The 20,228-nt window shown below is 34.8% G+C and overlaps 1 protein-coding gene and 1 long non-coding RNA gene across 2 annotated transcripts in view; one reads left to right on the forward strand and one right to left on the reverse strand.

The window, feature by feature from the left end:
- Positions 1-3,164, reverse strand: part of LOC145293888 (uncharacterized) — a 97,275-nt gene extending 94,111 nt beyond the window's left edge. Inside the window, exon 1 of the mRNA XM_080140646.1 lies at positions 2,848-3,164. Within this exon, the coding sequence (XP_079996772.1) occupies position 2,848 (1 nt within the window). The 5' untranslated portion in view covers positions 2,849-3,164. The remainder of the gene's footprint in view (positions 1-2,847) is intronic.
- Positions 3,165-3,248: 84 nt separating this feature from the next.
- Positions 3,249-19,626, forward strand: LOC145293889 (uncharacterized). Its single transcript, XR_013869783.1, has 2 exons — positions 3,249-3,612; positions 19,267-19,626. It is a non-coding gene; the product is annotated as an uncharacterized LOC145293889 (long non-coding RNA).
- Positions 19,627-20,228: the final 602 nt, after the last annotated feature.

Consider the following 20,228-nt stretch of genomic DNA (forward strand, 5'->3'; position numbering starts at 1 on the left):
AACTCTCGTTTGATTTTGAAGATGGACAGGGAGTGTATTCACCAACTAGACCCCCCCCCCCCTCGCAAACAACTCTTAGAGTCCTTGAATTGCAGGGATGAGGTATTAAAAAGATTTAGGAGAATTTGGTACCGAGTGTAAGCGTGGCTACTGAGGTGGCCGTGATATAAGAGAACATGTGCAAAATGGACTGCTGAGTGCTGCACTGGGCACTGCAGTGCATCATCAGTTCCTGCTTCCGCCTTACTTAGGTATGTGAAAATGCCAAGGCTTTTGCGAGGGTTAAGTGGCATTGATAACTTGAGTAAGCCGTAATTCTGTGCACTGAGGTATGTGTCATAAATTGGCCCCTACCACCTATATCCGGGGGGTTAACTACACCGCAGGGATACTGATGAGGTAGCACACATGTTTCGCTACATGCTGGTATTTGAATTATTTTCATACGTTCAGTAGAAGTGTAAAAATTTTTGAAGTGAAGTTTTGTGTCATTTAAATCATCATTATTAGACCTGAAGGTAAGTTGTAATAGTTTTGAAACTATATATATTCGTTAATATAGATATTAAACATTATTTGTGCGAAATATGAAGCCTATATGACTTTACCTTCATTGGTTTTGAGTTTACCTAAAATGTGAAGCCGTTACGAAAATTTTCAAAATTTCACTAACGCCATATCGTTAACCTACGCACTTTGTTTACAAATATTTTCCAACAACGGCAATGACGCTAAACTATGGCTGGCTAAAAAAATTCTTTTAAATTATTAAAATTTATTTCAGCATAATGAACTTTTAGGATTTATAATTATTTTACTTTCTTTAAACCAAAACATTTCTCCCCGGCAAAATATTTTATTTTATCGAGCTGCTTTTTTTTTTCTTCCATTTTGTTACTTTGCTTTTTTTTCTATAATAAACTAATAAACAAATTTACAATTAAAAAAAATACAAGAGTTATTTTTAAAATTTAAAAATAAAACTTTCATGAATATATTTTTTTATTATGCACATTTTGCAAACTTTAAATTCTAAAAGTTTTAATAATTTAAAAGAAATTTTGGGTTTGTATTGCTGTACACATTCGAAAAAGTTGTCAAAAACAAATATATAACAAATAAATATTATCAAAGGCAAGATAAGTTACTTTTCTACCAAACTGGATACATTTTTTTGTTTTTATTCAATGTAACATGTTTATTCAGCTCGAAAAACATGCAGTGCTTACCGTTGTATTGGAAAATTCAAAATGGTGGCCACTCTCTCTTAAACACGGTAAGTTTGGGAAAAGGTGTTATAAATAATAAACTAGACAAAATACTATTAAAAAAACACCGAATATATGCCAACTTATGTCACGGTAACATATAATGAGCGAATTTCTAACAGTATGTTGTCTAGTTTATTATTTATAACATCTTTTCTTGAACTTACCGTGTTAAAGAGAGTGTCGGGCGCCATTTTGAATTTTCCAATACATCGATAAACACTGTATTCGAGCTGAATAAAAACACGAAAAATATATCCAGTTAGGTAGAAAAGTAACTTATCTTGCCTTTGATAACATTTATTTGTTATATATTTGTTTTTTTGACAACTTTTTCGAATCTATGTGTACAGTAGTTAACAAACCCGAAATTTTAATTTATATGCTAAAAGAAATTTTAATAATTTATATGCTAAAAGTTCATGAGAAATGTAAAAAAAAAAAAAAAATTATATCTATTGGTGTTTCTGCAGTTTATTTTGACATAAAAAATCAGCATTAGCAGCAGACTTCATATGCGGGGATAATATTGCCTTAAGTAATTGACTACATCTTCCGCCCCAGCATCCCCCTTCACCTCTTAATCTTGTAAATAATTCATTAATAAACTTTCAAAATATATTTTTCTTGTTCTCCATTCAATAAGCTCTCCAGTGATATTTGTCTTTTTGAAATCGGACAAGAAATAAGAAAGTTATGACAAAATAACTGTGAAAAATCTTGATATCGGTCACAACTTTGTTAAGGAAATCCATTGATTCTATTGTCAAAAATTAGCCTCAAATTTCAGCTTTAGAATTGTTGTAACTTTCTTATTATTTGTCCTACAGAGGTGGTTCAAGTATCATTAGAATGGTCTCTGCATACTCTTTCTGCTGAGCTGTTCCATTTTAAGATATGTTAACTTTGAATTTTTCTTTCACGTACCTACCTTACTCATATAAATTTCAAAATTATGAAAAATGACCAGTAGAAGTGCTAGATATATTTTTAACAAAAATCACCCACAATTGAAAAATAGCAGTTCCTTAAGTGAGTTTGTCATACTGAATTAGTTGCACAACTTTTTCACGTTAAAACATGCAATAAAATTCGATAATTTTCACTTGTAATTATTTTTCTGTGGGATCATTTTTCGTAATTTTTTAATCCTATACTAATTTCGACATGACACGTAAGTACGTAATGTTTTCACCTAAATGCGTTGGTTGAAAAAAAAATCACTAATTTACATTAGCATTAACCACTTTCGTCTCCAAACTTATCTTTTTAACCTTCACCTAACCTCAAGTCTTAGGTTTAGTTTGGAAAAAGTCGGTTTGGTCACATTGACAACCTTAGTTAATATTAACGACGATCGTGGTTTGGTTATGTTCAAATTCTGTAGAAGCACTCCACTAAAAAAAAAAAAAAAAAAAAGAAAAAAAAACGATTTAGATAAGGGCGTGATTCCATGAGAATGTATTTTCTTTAATATTATTAATTTATTCGTTGAGGTTTTGTTTACTTGCAAACCTAATAGTTAACTGTATCCATTGATTAACACTTAAAAAAATGAAAAATACACTGAAATACTCACTGGTTGTTTTGTTTTCCGCTTTTGATTTTTTTTTTTTTTTTTTTTTAATCCAGATAATTTAAACTATGTTTTCTCTTTTTAATCAAGTCGATAGCCATTTTTTATGAAGTTCAACACAAAACATTTTTATTCGGACATATTCAATTCTAATAACTTATTTCGTCTACGCCTCCAGAGAAACAAGCTTGGTAACCAAGGAAGTAAAATACATATATAAAATAAATGTGGCAAACAATCGTACAGAAATAATAATACAGGTTGCTACGAAAACGACAATTGCGTGTCAAGACATGTTGACGAATTTGAATTTCGTCAATAAATTTGACTTCCGGTTCCGCCCGGCTGTATATTGAAACCGGAAACGGAAGTGGAGTAAACTTGAAAATTGTTTCATTTCCTCTAGTCTCCACGTGTTTTAAAGAGAAATTTGCCAACACATTGCGTTTTTTTTCTTTTGAACAAAACAAAAAACAAAAAAAAAAGAAAGAAAGTGTTTAGGTCCCGCCTACTTCGTTTCTGAAGTGGAAATGTTTTCTTTTTGACTTATTTATTATTATTTCATTTACTTTCTCCGGGATCGTCCCTCGACTTTTATTGGTTTAATTTTTGCGATTGTGTGACGTCGTATACGGTGTTTAGAGTTTCTTTTTTTGTTTTTTTCTCTTATCGATTCGTTTATTTTTTAAAAGAAATTTTTTTTCTCCAAACGCGACAGATTTATTTCGTTGTTTTTGATAGGTGTTTTCGACATCTGATTCCATCATTGTAAGTTTTTCTATATTTTTGTTTTATTTCTTTTTGTAACTGTTTTTAGTGCTTCTTTAGAATTAAACGTATTAAAAATAACTTGCAGAAAAATCGGGTTTGTATTACTGTACACATAGATTCGAAAAAGTTGTCAAAAACAAAAAACAAATATATAACAAATAAAGGTTGTCGAAGGCAAGATAACTTACTTTTCTACCTAACTGGATACGTTTTTAGTGTTTTTATTTAATGTAACATGTTTATTCAGCTCGAAAAACGTAGTGTTTACCGATGTATTGGAAAATTTAAAATGGCGCCCGACTCTCTCTTTGACACGGTAAGTTTGGGAAAAGAAGTTAAGAATAATTTAAAAAAAAAAAAAAAAAGACAAAATACTGTTAAAAACTCGCTAAATATTTTATCGTGACATAGGCTGACATATATTCGGTGGGTTTTTAACAGTATTTTGTATACTTTTTTATTTTTAACTCCTTTTCCCAAACTTAGTGTCAAAGAGAGAGTCGGGCGCCATTTTAAATTTTCCAATACATCGATCGGTAAATACTGTATGTTTTTCGAGCTGAATAAACATGTTACATTAAATAAAAACACTAGAAACTTACCCAGTTAGGTAGAAAAGTAAATTGTGTTGCCTTTGATAACATTTATTTGTTTTTTGACAACTTTTTAGAATCAGTGTACAGTAATACAAACCAGAAAAATCTTTTTGTCCGTCACAAAACGAAGATATCATATTCCAAAAACGACGTTATCGCAACCTCGCCAATTTTTAATAGGTTTAGTTCTAAATAAGTGCCCTTTTCTTTTCTTCTTTTTGTGTGTGTGTGTGTGTGCATCTAAGCATTTATTTATAAATATCAAAATTTAACTGCGTGGTGTTGGATGGGAATATTTAATTTTCTCTCTCTCTCTTTCAAATTATGTTTAAGCTGCTTTTACAAAATTTGAACCGAACCAAACTTACTTATGCTTAACTAAATTGAAAATTTCAGTTATGGTTAATTTAAATTTTAAACAAAGTTTGATTCAAATTTGTAGTATTTTGAAAGTAAATTTTATTGCGTATTTAGTATTAGACAGCAAACCGAAAAGGTGGTAAAGAAATAACTACATAACAAATAAAAAAACATTACTAAAGACAAGATAAATTTACTCTCAGAAGAGTCTGGATAAGTTTTGCTTTAACTTATTTTAAAGCATGTTTTTTATATATAAGTTTTGAAATAAGTAAGCCTTGCTTGCTAAATTAGAACGACAACGAGATGGCGGACATAACGTTGTCATCTTTGGGGTCTCAATAATCGCTCAAAAATCGAAAATTATACAAAATCTATCGAATAAATGCGACGGTGACAGTTATTAGGTGGGTTTCTAAATAAATGTTATGAAGCTATAAAAGCTTTATGTGCATTTTTGCAGTATAAACAAAACGAAAAAGTAGTAAAAAGACAAAAGACAAAAACAAATTACCCAAACAATAACATATAACATCCTGGACAGGGTTCAAAAGAGAGTCGCCAACCTGATAGGTCCTGAACTGTCATCTAGGCTTCAGCCTCTGTCCCATCGACGAGATGTTGCATCCCTCTGCCTGTTCTACAAATACTTTAATGGTGAATGCTCTGACGAACTGCAAACACTTGTACCTCCCCGACGTAACTACCCCCGACAAACCCGACAAGCTACTAAGTCTCATCCCTTTACAGTAGAGATCTCTAGGTGCAAGAAAGCCTTTTACTCCAATAGTTTCTTCCCCAGAACTGAACTGCGGGTCTTTGGAACTCCCTTCCGGGATTCTGCTTTCCCAACTGCAATGATATGCAGAAGTTCAAGTGTAATGTTAACAAACATCTTTCTACTCATCTCCCTTCATAATGACCCCGCTAATTAAGTCCCTAATAGTAGCCCCCTGCTTCAAAGTGGCACTGTGCCTTGTTTGGAGTGAAAATTAACAAATAAATGTGACGTTCATCCAGTTCCGTCTGTATTTATTTATAATATCATGTTACCTGATGGTTTGGCTTGACAATGAATGTTTGGGAAAAATCATTTCTGATTAATATTTACCAGTTTTAAAATATAAAAAACGAACTTGGCTGGGTTTTTTTTTCAGAATAATGGAATATTTTACAAAACTATTAACCAGAAATCACTTTCTGGTGCAATGGTGCATTGGTGCATTCATTGTTGAACCCAACTATCAGCTGACATGATATTGTAAACAAACACAGACAGAATTTGATGAACGCCATAACTGTTAGTAGTACCAAATTCAAGATAAATTATTGTTCTATTTTTGTTTGAAAATAAATAAACGCTTTGAAAAATAACTTTTCTTGCCTTTGGTAACATTTATTTGTTAAATTATTTATTTAGGCACGGCCAAAAAATGGAAGAAAAACTAAGTTTTTTTTGTTTTTTTTAACGAATTAAAATCTATTAAAATCCATTATTCTTGAGCAACTTTTTTTTCCAGAAATATAAAAGCGTGAATTTTATCATATGAAAAAACTTTTTCTATTTTTAATAAAATTTTACGCCCCCCCCCCCAAAAAAAACACAATTCACCGCCATTTTTGACTCGATGAATAACATTAAATATTTTTTAAAGGTTTTTGAGTCAATTTTTTTTTTTAAATAAGATTTACGATGATTTACTATAAAAATATGCAAAAATATTATAACAAGTACCTGAATTTCAAACAATTCCGTCTTTTATTTCACTCTGTAGATTTTGCGTGGCGGAATTTTGTTTGGAAGAATCTACGGTAGCCTTTACAGTCCGGTAAATTTCCATGTGTTTTTAACGTTTGTTTTGACAATTAAGTGAATAATTAACTTTATAAGGGTTTAATTTTTTTCATAAGCGATAAACACACACACACACACATATATATACATTTGTTGTCTACATAATCCCCGAAGTTAAGAAATGATGAGGCTAGCCAGTACCAGATGGATGACCATTTTGGGAATGCTTAGATGTTATATGTGTTGGAGACAACTCCTGCATCTAATATCACAGTCGTCTTGACTCTGTTTTGCCATCAGGACCAAGTGTTTCTGGACGAGAGAGTGTGGTAGATGCAAGTCCTCCTCACTTTAAACTAAGTCAAATGCAAGTCACAGCATCAGATAATAACCAGTGATGTTTCTATTTACTTGCCTCGCCAAGAGGGCAGAGTTAGACACAAGATTGGTTTTTAATGTGGGGAAAATCAGGTCCCCCAAAATGGGTCACTCTGGATAAGAACAAAAATAAAAATTGCCCCACTCTAAAAAGATTTCTCTTTCATTGAATGAGGAAAAGATAGGTTAAGTGTAGCATCAGAACAGATAGTACACTCTGATCTTAGACCCCAAACCAGTAATATTTGTGGTTTTCATCGACAACAATGGATGACATAATCCCCATCTTCTTCATTTGTGGTCACTCCTACCCTTCAAATATTTTTTTTATATAACCAAACAAGCAAATAACCTTTTTTTAATAATTGAATTAAATTATAATTCCAAACGCCATTTATGGTGAAATACCTTCAATATTATGTTATTTTCGCTTTATATTTTTTCTTCTCACTAATTTTTTATCAAGCTTTAAATTTTTCCTAGTAAAAATTTGTAAATAAAAATAAACTAAAACTATTTTTTTCATATTTTTGTTTTCCATCAACCATAAATTATTTTATTTTTAAAAACTTAATGTATTTTTAATTTCATGATTACAGCCATTTTCCTATTTGTAACCTGTGAACCATATACTTGTTCCATAAACCATATAAAACTTTTTTCCATAAACCATATAAAATTGGTTTTTCCACAATTTTTTATCGCATAATTTGTGAAAAAGACTTTCATTAGAATTTGTTGGGTCTTAAAAGGGCCGTTTTTGATAATCCTCTGGAGAGGGGGGGGGCAACTTCTTGGGATGTCAATCAGCTATAATCAACAGAAATCCGTTTCTTCATAGAGGAAATCTACTGCCAATTCCACCACAGGTACCACTTCTTCATCACCAATATCATAGTCATCTGGTTTATGGTAAAGTATAACAATTTGGAATGAGGATTTGCTGTAATTCACCTTATCTTTCGACTACACCATCTATTTTCCAGTAATGATCAGTGCTTCGGGATTCAGGTATTCCTAGAAGAATACCTTGCAATGATATTAGCGAGGAAAGTAGCTTATAAAAGTACAGCGAGGAAACTGGAGTTAGCACAGTTTGGGCAACCAAAATTGGAATTGCATAGTGGCAGGCTTGGATGTAATTTTGGAAAAGGGAAAGATAACTGTTTGTAAATACGAATACCTGTCTGTAGGCCTTGTGGTCTACCATAGTTGAGGTAATATGTAATGACAAATTGACGAAAGAAATTATCGTATTTTTAGCAAAATGCAGAATTATTTATCATTTTTTTTTTTTTTTCTGTTTTGGTATCGATTCTTCAAAGCATTTCCTATTTAATGGTATATTACCAATATTGGACTCACTAAAAGAAAATTATTAATTTATTTTTCAAAGATTTAAAAGTAGTGTTTTTCATAAAAAATAATGAAAAGATATATATATATATATTTTTTTTTTTGCTAATCTGAAAAGAAGACATTGTTTTAAAACGATTGTAATTTAAATGATTAGGTAGGGTGAAGAACACTCTTTAAAATGTAAAGATATTATAATGAAGACTTATTTGAAGATACATCATTTGAGATCAAAATTTAAAATCTCACATGAACTTTCTTGTCAACTTAATATATTTTTAATCAGTGTTGCTCTGTCAAATTTTATGAGTATGCAAAAAGAGACTGCTTCATGTCGCAATCTTGAAAAAAACAAGTGAAGATGAATTCACAATAATTAAAACTTGCAAGATCAGCCTTGTAATGTTACCGATTTCACATTAATCAGTTTAAATAGTTTCAAAACATTTCTCTTTATAAAAACAAAACTACTTGATCAATTTACATTATTTTTGGAATATGACATTTCCGTTCTATGACGGGTACGTACATCATAAAGTTTTGGGGCATTTTTTTTTTTTATTAGGTTGAATTCTAAATAAGAACCTTTTTGTTTTTGTCCTGTTTTTTTTTTTTTATCTTGGCTATTTAATTTATGGAAGATTAATTTTGGATGGATGTGCTGGAGAGGTTAATTATTTTGGAGGAAAAATATAACATATGCTAATTATTTACACACACACACACACACACACACACACACAAAGATCTACTTTTTTCTCAGCGATTATATTTAAACATGTCAGTAAAAGCAAACTTAAATGCACAAAATTATTTCAGAATGGTGATGGAGGACAGTTTTGTATATAGATTTAACATAAAATGGCCGCCGATTTCTGGACTAGCAGTTTCTAACTGGATAGCATTTGAAAAACATAACTTAAATAATGGAAAACGAACATTTCTAAGAAATGACAGATTTAAAAGTTGATTTCCTGAAAACAACCTGAAAAAAAAAAAAGGAATTATAACATATTCTCCTTGAACTGAATATAGTTGGACTGTGAAAAGAAGTGTGACGTTTGAGAGCGCGTTCGAGAAGACGATCACTTGATGGACATCACGACGATAACAAAATGAAGAAATAAATATAGTTGTACAACAAAAAAAAAGCGAGTTGAAGTTCTTTTCTATTCTTTGTCCACTTTGTGACTGAGACTACAATGTATTGATTCCCGGATCACATTGCATGTGTACATGTGCCTGATGATTGACATTGGTAACGCTCTGCTGGTTAGTAATGACAGATGTCCCTGAACATACTGCATCCATTCCGAAATCTTGTATTCACACCAGCATCAATCCCATTCAATGGTATCACCAAGGTAACAAAACTTCAGTTTTAGTTTTGATGATCTCGGAAAAAAATTAAATCTGAACAATATGGTGAGATGTATACAGAACAGGAGACTCTGATGGTATGGCCACCTTAAAAGAATGGATGAAAGTTCTTGGATTGGTAGATGTAGAACAGTTAAGATAGCTCATGTTTTGACAAGCTTCTGGGTCTGACCTTTACTCCTGATCTGAAATGGAACACATACATTAAATCCGTTGCCAAGGCCGCTGGAAAAATGGTGGAATCCTATCAATCCAGTAGATATCTTACTGCTGATGCAATTCTCTATCTATATAAGAGCCAGGTACGTCCAAGGATGAAGTACTCTTGCCACATCTGGGCAGAAGCTGCTAGAAAGGACTTATCTTGCCTTGATATAGTTCAAAATAGACTTCGTAGCCTCGTAGGGGGATGTCCTTTTCTCTTCCCTGCAACCTCTTTCTCACAGAAGAGATGTTGCAAGTTTGTCTCTGCTTTATCATTATTTTCATGGCAAGTGCTCGACTGAGTTTCAATCTATGGTCCCCCCCCCTCACTAAACTTTCACAAGAAACACCTGTCTAGCAGAAAACACTATCAATAATTTCTCCCACTCTTTATCTGTGCCTAAACCTAAACATAGATTCCATGAACAAAGCTTCTTTCTTAGAACTGCACGCCTATGGAATTGTCTTCCGTTTTCTTGCTTTCCAGCTGACTACAATATGGTTGTCTTCAAGTCTAACATAAACAAATTTTTGATGAGCCATTCCATATGTTAACAAATTTACCAAATTTTCATTACTAACGATTACTATATTATCCAATTGTCTACTGTACACTCTTTAACCCTTATCCTCGAATGGCCTCTTGGCCTTGATAAGTGGTGATGCCTATGTAAAAAAAAAATAAATAAATAATATAGCTGGTTCAGTTCATAGGGGAAAGCCAAGAAAAACATGGGAGGAAGTTATGAAAATGGGCTTGAGGGATAAATAAAAACCTGGGCAGAGATAAGTTACTTTGGAAATATGCCAGCATATAAAATGGACGCTAAACTATGATTAGGATGCTGAAAACGTACATAATTATGCGTTTTTTTTTTGTTTTCTTTTCGTTGTTTAATGGTCTGCTTCAACTGAAACAACCCAGTGTTTTGCAAGAATTGAAACTCATGAAAAATAAGAGTTGCAGCTGCTATAATGGAAATATTTTTTTCATGAATATAATTGAATCCGGTAAAAGGAAATGTCAGGTGGTACTGAACCATTTTACCAAAAGAATCCTATATTCTATTTCTCATGAGTTTGTATGTGGCTTTGTATTATGTATATATACTAGCTACGGACACGTGTTTTGTACATTTCTACAGCATTGCACTAATGAGCCGTATGATAATAAAACATGTATGTAATATATTTTTAAATGTATATACTTGTCGCTCTCTATTTGGGGGTGCCAAACAGGTAATGGAAAAATTATTCCCAATTAGCATTAAGGTAATGCAATCCGCTCAAAACAGTACCTCAAATAAACAAAGAAATGACATATATATATATACTAGCAGGGCGACCCGACATTGTCCGGGATTGAATGAGGATCCGCCCTTTTATTGTCATCGAAATCAGTGAAATTGTCCATGTTTTTTTTTAATCAAATCTATTAATTTCCTGCTCCAGTTAGGGATCCCACCCACCACCCTGAAGTATACTGGAAGGAAACTTCACATGTCTCTCTGCAGTGACTTAGTCCGCAATACGTTGTAGTTTACATTGCATTGTAGAGAATCTACTGTTGATTTTATAAAATTATGTGTGAATAATGGCTTCACTTAAAGTTTAAAATGCAAAAGTCAATTACCATGGTTCAATTGTGCTCAAAACAGAAACATTCATTTCGAATGCTCTTTTATCTTATAAAAGAATGTACAGTCGATTTTATAGGCTGGGCTTTTTTGCTTGTGCGGTGATAAAACCTCTCACTTGTGATGTTAGGTTATATAAAGTGTTAACTTTGGTCAAAATCTAACTTTCTGCTTTAATCGGATGTTTTTGATACTTATCGGACGGATTCCAATACAAAATCTACATAATTTAAGAGAAGATAATCAATTTGTGTGCAAGAAATCTAAGACAATGGAAAAAGATTGGCAAAGTTTTGTTATACTGGTAACACCATAGGATCACAGGGTGGAGCAGGTACTAGAGTGATCGCAAGAGTTAAGAGTGGATGGAGTAGATTCAGGGAACTTCTATCATTACTAACCAGCAGAGAGTTACCATTGTTAATCAAGGGAAGAGTCTATCAGGCTATACAGTGTGATGATGTTTGGAAGTGAAACCTGACCAGTGAGGGCTGAGAACATACATTGCATGGATAGAAATTATATGAGAATGATAAGATGGATGCGTAATGTAAGTTTTGAAGACATTGTTAGATTTGGTGATATCAGAGGAAGATTAGATTCATGCCGAACAAGAGACTGCGATATTGAAAGAATGGATGAGAGTTCTTGGGTAAGTAGACATAGAACAGTGAGAATCTCTGAATGCATATACCATTCACTGGACAAAGCGGGGGAGGGCAGAGCGGTAGCTCTAGATATATCTAAGGCTTTTGACAGGGTATGGCATGAGGGTCTCCTCAGGAAAATTAGATCATACGGTATCACTGGTAGAATACTTAACATGATTAAATCCTCCTTAGATAAGAGAAAAATCCAGGTTGTCCTCAACGGTCGTACATCGAAACAATATGATATAAATGCGGGAGTGCCCCAGGGGTCTATCCTTGGAACTCTATTGTTCCTGATATTCATAAATGACCTCCCCGACAAAATTGCCTCTGAGAATGGGTATATATGCTGATGACACCACACTCTATAACAGGCACGACAGGAAAACAAATGAACATATATTTAAAGAAATGGCAGAAACACTAGAGGATGACCTCCAATCTGTAGTGAAATGGGGACAAAAATGGATGGTCACGCTCAATGCCGCCAAGACTAAACTAGTTTCATTCAATCATTACAAGAAACCCTCTCTACCACCTATAGCAATGGCCAACGACTCTTTATCTGAGAGTACATCTTTCAAACTCCTTGGCCTAACGTTCACAGGAAACATGAGTTGGAACAATTACATTGAAGGCATTGTCAGGGCCGCTGTAAGGAAGGTGGGCTCTCTCTACCGTGCTAGAAAACTACTAACACCCGAAAGTATCCTGTACCTCTATAAGGCCACCATTCGCCCATGTATGGAGTATTGCTGTCATATTTGGGCTGGTGCATCTGCTACTAGTCTCTCGCTCCTTGACAAGGTTCAAAAGAGAGTCGCAAATCTGATAGGCCCTGTCCCATCGACGAAATGTTGCATCCCTCTGCCTGTTCTACAAGTATTTTAATGGTGAATGCTCTGATGAACTGCAAGCACTTGTGCCCCCACGACGTGAACACTCTCAACAAACCCGACAGGCAGCTAAATCCCACCCCCACACAGTAGAGATCCCTAGATGTAAAAGATCTTTCTACTCCAGTAGTTTCTTCCCTAGAACCGCTAGACTTTGGAATTCCATTCCAGGTCCCTGCTTACCCAACTCTACTGACGTGCAGAAGTTCAAGTGCAACGTGAACCGACATCTTGCTGACCAAATCCCTACATAGTACCCCAGTAGTTGTTGCCCCTGATAGTAACCCCCTACACCAAAGTGGCAATGTGCCTTGTTTGGGGTGAAAATGTAATTAAAAAAAATAATAAAAAATTTTAAAAAAGACAGCAGGATCAGTTGAGTAAGGGAAGACTAAGGAAAATATGGGAGGAAATGATAAGGATGGACTTCAGAGAAAAAGGGATAAATAAACACCTGACCAGAGATCTGTTAGTTTGGAAGCTGTTCAACACATGCCGGCATGTAAAATGGACATTAAATTGAATATGGTGATGATGATGATTGCATCTGTCTGTGAGAAAGAATCCCCAAATGAAAAGCTGGAACAGATAAAGCTTGAAATGAATAAAACTTGCATATAATGCATATGTTGTTTATGTGGATTAGGACTTTTTTTTTTTCTTTTTTTTTTTGTGCACATCTTTTTTTGTGTTCTGTTTTTTTTGTTTGTTCTTTTTTTCTTTTACTGTTTCAATTGTTGTTATTGATTTTATGCGCTTGAAAATGAACGCCCATTTTGATTTTCATTTGTTATTTTATTTTATGTATTTTTTTCTTTTTTTTTGCAACATTTGTGACTGTGATATTTATGAACTAGGGCATTTGGCAAGTGTTAAAGTAAAAAAGACATCTCTAAACAAACTATTTTTTTTTTTTCCTGTCACGTGTATCTTGGACAATTTTTAATAAAACAATCTCACCATTAAAATTCTAATGTTCTCGACTTACATCAGCACGATCACCAATTAAACCAACCTTATTCACTTGGTCTCCAAACATTAAACTTTCACCCAATCTTCTATGCATTTATCCATGTTCTGGATGCATGTCACATATCTCTACTCTCTATTTCTAAAAACATTGTGATCAGTCATTCTCCGTTGGCCATTAGGGCATAGAAACGATTACACATCCTGTACTAGGTGGCTAGCACAGTCTGCATCCACAGGATTTTACTGTCTCATATTCCTATCTGTTCAATTAACTTACAGTCAACTGTCTCCAATTAAAAACTTTTCTTAACTGTTGTAAACTGTCTCCAAATTCGCAGCCACTCTTGAAACTGTTCATAAACTCTCTGCCTTGACAGAGTACAAAATAGGCTTAGTCGGGGATGCCCTTTTCTCTTCCCTGCAACCTCTCTCCTACAGGAGAGACGTTGTGAGCCTGTCTTTGTTTTATCGTTACTTCCATGGAAGGTGCTCGTCTGAGCTCCAATCCGTGGTCCCTCCTCGCCGATCTTTCACGAAAAATACCCGGTTAGCTGAAACCATTGTCAAAAATGTTCCCCACTCTTTATCTGTGCCAAAACTAAAACATAGATTTCATGAACAAAGCTTCCTTCTTAGAAGTGTACGCCTGTGGAACTCTGTTCCGTCTGCCTGTTTCCCACCTGACTACAACTTGGATGTCTTCAAGTCCAACATAAACAAATTCCTGATGAACCGCCACCTTAAGTAGACACTTTATCAAATCTCAACATTAACGTACAGTTTTGGCAAATAGCAAACAGAATCCTGAACAGAAGCGTGTGCTCCATCCCAACTATTATCAATGGACCTGAGGTAATCTCGTCAGCATCAGACAAAGCCAAACTCTTTGTCAAGAACTTTGCAGCTAATTCTACCCTTTGCGACCAAGACCGCCAACCCCCAATATTTCCTCCTGTATCAGAAAACACGCTATGTGATATACGTATATCTGTACGTGATGTTGCCAAGCTAATCAAAAACCTTGATTCGAGTAAAGCAACTGGCCCTGATGGTATTCCAATTATAGTACTCAAAAAACTTCAACCTGAACTAGCGCCCATACTTACAAAACTGTTTAAACGTTGTCTTAAGGAGAATAGTTTCCCATCTCCCTGGAAAATCTCATCAGTATGCCCTGTATTTAAGAATTCAGGTGATCGCTCATCCCCCTCTCAGTACAGGCCAATAAGTCTCCTGTGCGTCATGAGTAAGTTGCTAGAATCTGTGTTAAATACAGAAGTAATCAAACATCTCAACAAAAATAACCTTCTTAGTGACACTCAATATGGTTTCCGTTCTGCTAGATCTACAGCAGATGTCCTTACAGTTATATCGCATAGGATTAGCAAATCTCTCGACGGTGGCAATCTTTCTAGGGCAATTGCTCTTGACATATCTAAAGCCTTTGATAGGGTATGGCATAAAGGTTTACTTCATAAGATCGCTAGCTATGGTATAGCTGGAAAAGTCTTCTCAATTATTAAATCATTTCTTTCTGATAGGTTCATAAGAGTAGTAGTTGAGGGGCAAAAATCAGAAGCTCACAGTATTAATGCCGGTGTCCCTCAGGGATCCATCCTGGGCCCAACTCTTTTCCTGATCTACATTAATGATCTTCCAAATCATATCCTTACATCATTTGTAGACATTTATGCTGACGACACTACCATTTATGGTACCACATCTAAGACAGTAAACGAGCAAGTACTCTCCAATTCTCTCTCCTCTGATCTTGAGCATGTAGTACAATGGGGAAAGGAGTGACTGGTTACTTTTAATGCATCTAAAACCAAGCTTCTCTCTTTGCATCATCAACATTTTAATCCACATTTGTCATCAATTGAAATGAATGGCTCTCGTCTTCAGGAGGCCTCAAGTTTTGACAAGCTTCTGGGCTTGACCATTACTCCTGATCTTAAATGGAACACGTATATCAAATCTGTTGCCAAGGCCGCTGGAAAAATGGTGGGATCTTTCTATCGATCCAGTAGATATCTCACTGCTGATGCTATTCTCTATCTATATAAGAGCCAGGTACGTCCAAAGATGGAATACTGTTGCCACATCTTGGCAGGAGCTGCTAGAAAGGACTTGTCCTGCCTTGATAGAGTTCAAAATAGACTTCGTAGCCTCGTAGGAGATGTCCTTTTCTCCTCCTTACAACCTCTATCTCACAGAAGAGATGTTGCGAGTTTGTCTCTGATGTATCGTTATTTTCATGGAAAGTGTTCAACTGAGCTTCAATCTATGGTCCCCCCTCGCCAAACTTTCACAAGAAACACTCGTCTAGCTGTAAACACTATCAATAATTTCCCCCACTCTTTATCTGTGCCTAGACCTAAACATAGATTCCATGAACAAGGCTTCTTTCTTAGAACTGCACGCCTGTGGAATTGTCTTCCGTTTTCCTGCTTTCCGGCTGACTACAATATGGTTGTGTTCAAGTCTAAGGTAAATAAGTTCTTGATGAGCCGTTCCATATAAGTTATTAAATTTACCAAATTTTCATTACTAATGATTACTATATTGACCAACTTCTACTGTACACTCTTTAACCCTTATCCTTGAGTGGCCTCTGGGCCTTGATAATGTGGTGATGCCTTTGTAAAAAAAAAAAAAAAAAAAAAAAACGTACTGTACACGCAATAACCCTTATCTCCGAGTGGCTTCCGGGCCGTGATAAGTGGTGACCACTTTGTAAAAAAAAAAAGAAAAAAACCCTGTATGTCCAATTTTTTTCCCAATCACTGCTACACCTTGTTTAACAATCCTATTTCAGGTGTCTTTGCGTGCTTTGGTGAACAACTTCCTCCCTATTGTCTTTCTACTAACTTTCCTATAAATTTGGTCTGCTTATCAACTTATTTCATCGCAAGAATTAAAAATGGCCGCAGTAAATTTGGGAGACTTCTGCCATTACTAACCAGCAAATCATTATTGCCACCGACCAATAGAAGGCCTTGATAAGTGATGATTAATTAGTACAAAAAAAGAAATGCGCAAAAAGAGGTGCTCTGGGATGGCAACCTTGTGTCAAACTTTGGCAGCTGGGGTTTCAGGCCAGTTATAAAAGTGAAAGGCAACCTTTTAAATCAACCAAACAACTAAAGTTGACAAAGTTTGACTACAAATCAAATGAAGGGAAAAAAATGGTCGAAACAACAGATGTTGGAAAAGTCAAATCATAAAAGCACGTCTCCGAAGATGGCGGTAGACATGTGTCATCGTTTGTCAGATCATAGCCCCGACAGTAAATAGGAATAAATACACTCAAACACAATATTGGAAATCAATTATCTTTATGTTTCTCTCTTAATAACAGTATGCACTGTTTATAGTCTTCTTTTCTTTTCAACTTGGTTCATTCTGACAGTGTGTCTCTTCACAACATATTTAGTTTTTTAAATTTCACTTCTTCCAAAAGTTGTATCTTTTTTTTTTTGTGGGCAACAAGCTGCTCAGAACACAGGGTTCAAAATCGACTTCGAAACCTCGTAGGTGATGTCTTTTTCTCCTCACAACCTCTTTCCAACAGAAGAGATGTTTTCAGTTTGTCTGCTCTATCATTATTTTCATAGCAAGTCCTTAACTGAGCTTCAATCTATGGTGCCCCCCCTCCTCTTGCAAAACATTCACAACAATCACTCATCTATCTACAACCACTGTCAACAATTTCCCCTACTCTTTATATGTGCCTTAATCTAAATACAGATGCCATGAACAAAGTTTCTTCCCTAGAACTGCCCACATGTCGAACTCTATATCGCTGGGCTACTTTCCAGCTGACTACAACATGGTTATTTTAAAGTCTAATGTAAACAAGTTCTTGTTGAGTCGTCCTCTTGAATAATCAAATTCTACCCAATTTCCACCAGTACGGATCATTACGTTGTTGTATAACCGACCACATTACACTTATTCAACCTTATCCTCAAGTGGCCTTCTGGCCTTGATAAGTGGTGACTCACATATAAAAGAGAAATGCCCAAAGATAGAGATAGTTGTCTTTTATGTTTGCTAAAGTGTTTCTCTTCTGATTTTAGTTGAGGTTTCAGTATTTCAAAGACATCATAAAACTCATACCTTCACCAGCTTGTTCTCTATGATGATTTTAAACTAGTTGTTATGTAGTATTATGAGCGAGCGTTGAGAATGTATGTATGTTTTAAGGTTCACTTTTTTAAATGCGTACAGATGTATATTTTTTAATAACAATAAATTAATGATTTACCTGATAGGAAAACAGCTGTCTTTATTTTGACAACCAGGCTTATGCTGGTGAAGAGAGAGAGAAAAATGTAGATGAGGTGTGGTGGGTGTCTCATGCTTCCTCTCCACGCTCTCTGACTGACCTATCTCTGTGTCCCTCGCTTGTTTATATTGACCAAATTCCTTTGTTCCTTTGTTCAGCATCTGACATCAACTTCTCAGCCAAATTCTGGGACAGCCCAGGTCGGTTCTTTCTTTTGTTTGTTATTTTTGAGAACCTGGTATTTTCTAGCAGTGTCCAACACATAAAATGCGGCACTGCTTAGATTATTATCTAAAAGTTACAATGAATTCTAATAATCCATTAGAGTTTGAATCGCATCCTCAATGCCATTGAATCACAGTCTGACTATTAATATTAAAAATTAACTATACCTTTGTGTTTCTGAATTTTTGATATGACAATTGATAATTTGCATTATTTGGATTATTAGGACTACTGTTCTCATCTTGGTTATTATTCTCACAAAATTTCGGCCGATGTAACCTCCAACCTTCTTCAGGTGTATCTTTACAATGGCTATTATTGGTAATTGGTGAAAAAGAATGTTTTTATTCTTTTTTTTTTTCTAACAAATCATAGCCGTTGGAATTTAAATTATGTGATGATTTATGAAATGCAAAGAGCGTCCAGTCATTTTTATTTTTGTATAAATTTGGGTTTGTACTGATTTGATATAATTTCTGAAATTTTGAGTTTAAATTGATAATTTGTATTATTTCGATTGTTCAGACTAAGATACATCTGAAGAAGGTCGGAGGTTACATCAGGCAAAATGAGATGAGAACACTAATCCAAACACTCGCAAAAACTAAACTCCATGCATTGCTCCCAATTGTTGTAAAACCCACTGATACTCATAAAACTTACTCTAAATATCTCAGGTTATCTGCCACACCTTGATTACAATCTCGCCTTAGCTCTCCTTTGTGTGCATTGGTGAACAACTTCCTATACTTTTGCTTTACTAATAAACTCATTTCCTCTTCTTTTGTTATACTCTTTTCTTCATTTTTCTTTCTTTTTTTTTTACTTCCCAATAATGTCACAGTGTTTTGCATTGGATTCTTATAAAGTTGCTAAAAATCTTTTTTTGTTGTGTTTCTTTATTCTTGCAGCATTTCTCTAAAGACAAAATTTCAAGATGCGTCAACTGAAGGGCAAAGTGAAGAAAGAAAATAAGAAGGAGAAGCGAGAACGCAAACGAGATTTCCTGGAAAACAAACAGAAGGTCTTCACAGTTGTGCTACCAACGCTGGCAGTGATGACTCTTCTTCTTGTCTGTTATATTCTCTATGTGACCAAATTTTGATACAGTAGCAGCAGGAGTTCTCTCTCTGATTCCAACAAGCTACTCATGAACTTTTCTTTCCTTTGCAATATTTTCAGACTTTTCAAAGCGTCTCTGCTAGAATGTCAGAGATGGAGATTCTTTTTATTAACACGAAATAAAGCAGTGACTATTTATTTCTCTTGAACTTGTATTTTTTTCTTTATTGTCATGTCTACTCACTAGAAGTTCTCACACAGGTCAACATCAGAGATTACTCACTGACAACAACTGGTCATGTTCCAGATTTCCAGTACTCTCCACCTCCTTTCATGGATTTGCATTATCGCAACAGTTGTTTGCCATTGACCTTCACTGGAATTTAGGTGGCAACAAGGCCCCAGTTCTCTTCGTACTCCTCCAGTGAAGGTCTGATTAGTGCTTTCTCTTTTCAGTCTTTCCATCCTCCTTAACCTTTTACAACTATTTGGTCTGATGCCAGTCAATACTGATACATTTTTTTTTTGTTGTTGTTTTTGTACTATTTTCACTTTTCATTATATCTCATGCTCACGTTAGACATTTTGTTAACGAATTCCAATTTTTCCTGCCTGTTGCCATCTCGCTTGTGCTGCCTGCCAAAATCAGGTCATCAACTTGTTTCCACTATGCCTTAAGCGGCCTACCATGTGACATTGGGCTATTGACATTAATGTAGGATTCATAACACTTTAGAGTGTTTTGGATGACTGAAGGTTAGTGACGTAGTCGCATTGTGATCTCTACTGGTACGGCCACATTGCTTGCCGT

The sequence above is a fragment of the Euprymna scolopes genome, chromosome 15 (assembly GCF_053919585.1).
Source record: "Euprymna scolopes isolate OS-2025 chromosome 15, ASM5391958v1, whole genome shotgun sequence".
NCBI lineage: Eukaryota > Metazoa > Mollusca > Cephalopoda > Sepiida > Sepiolidae > Euprymna > Euprymna scolopes.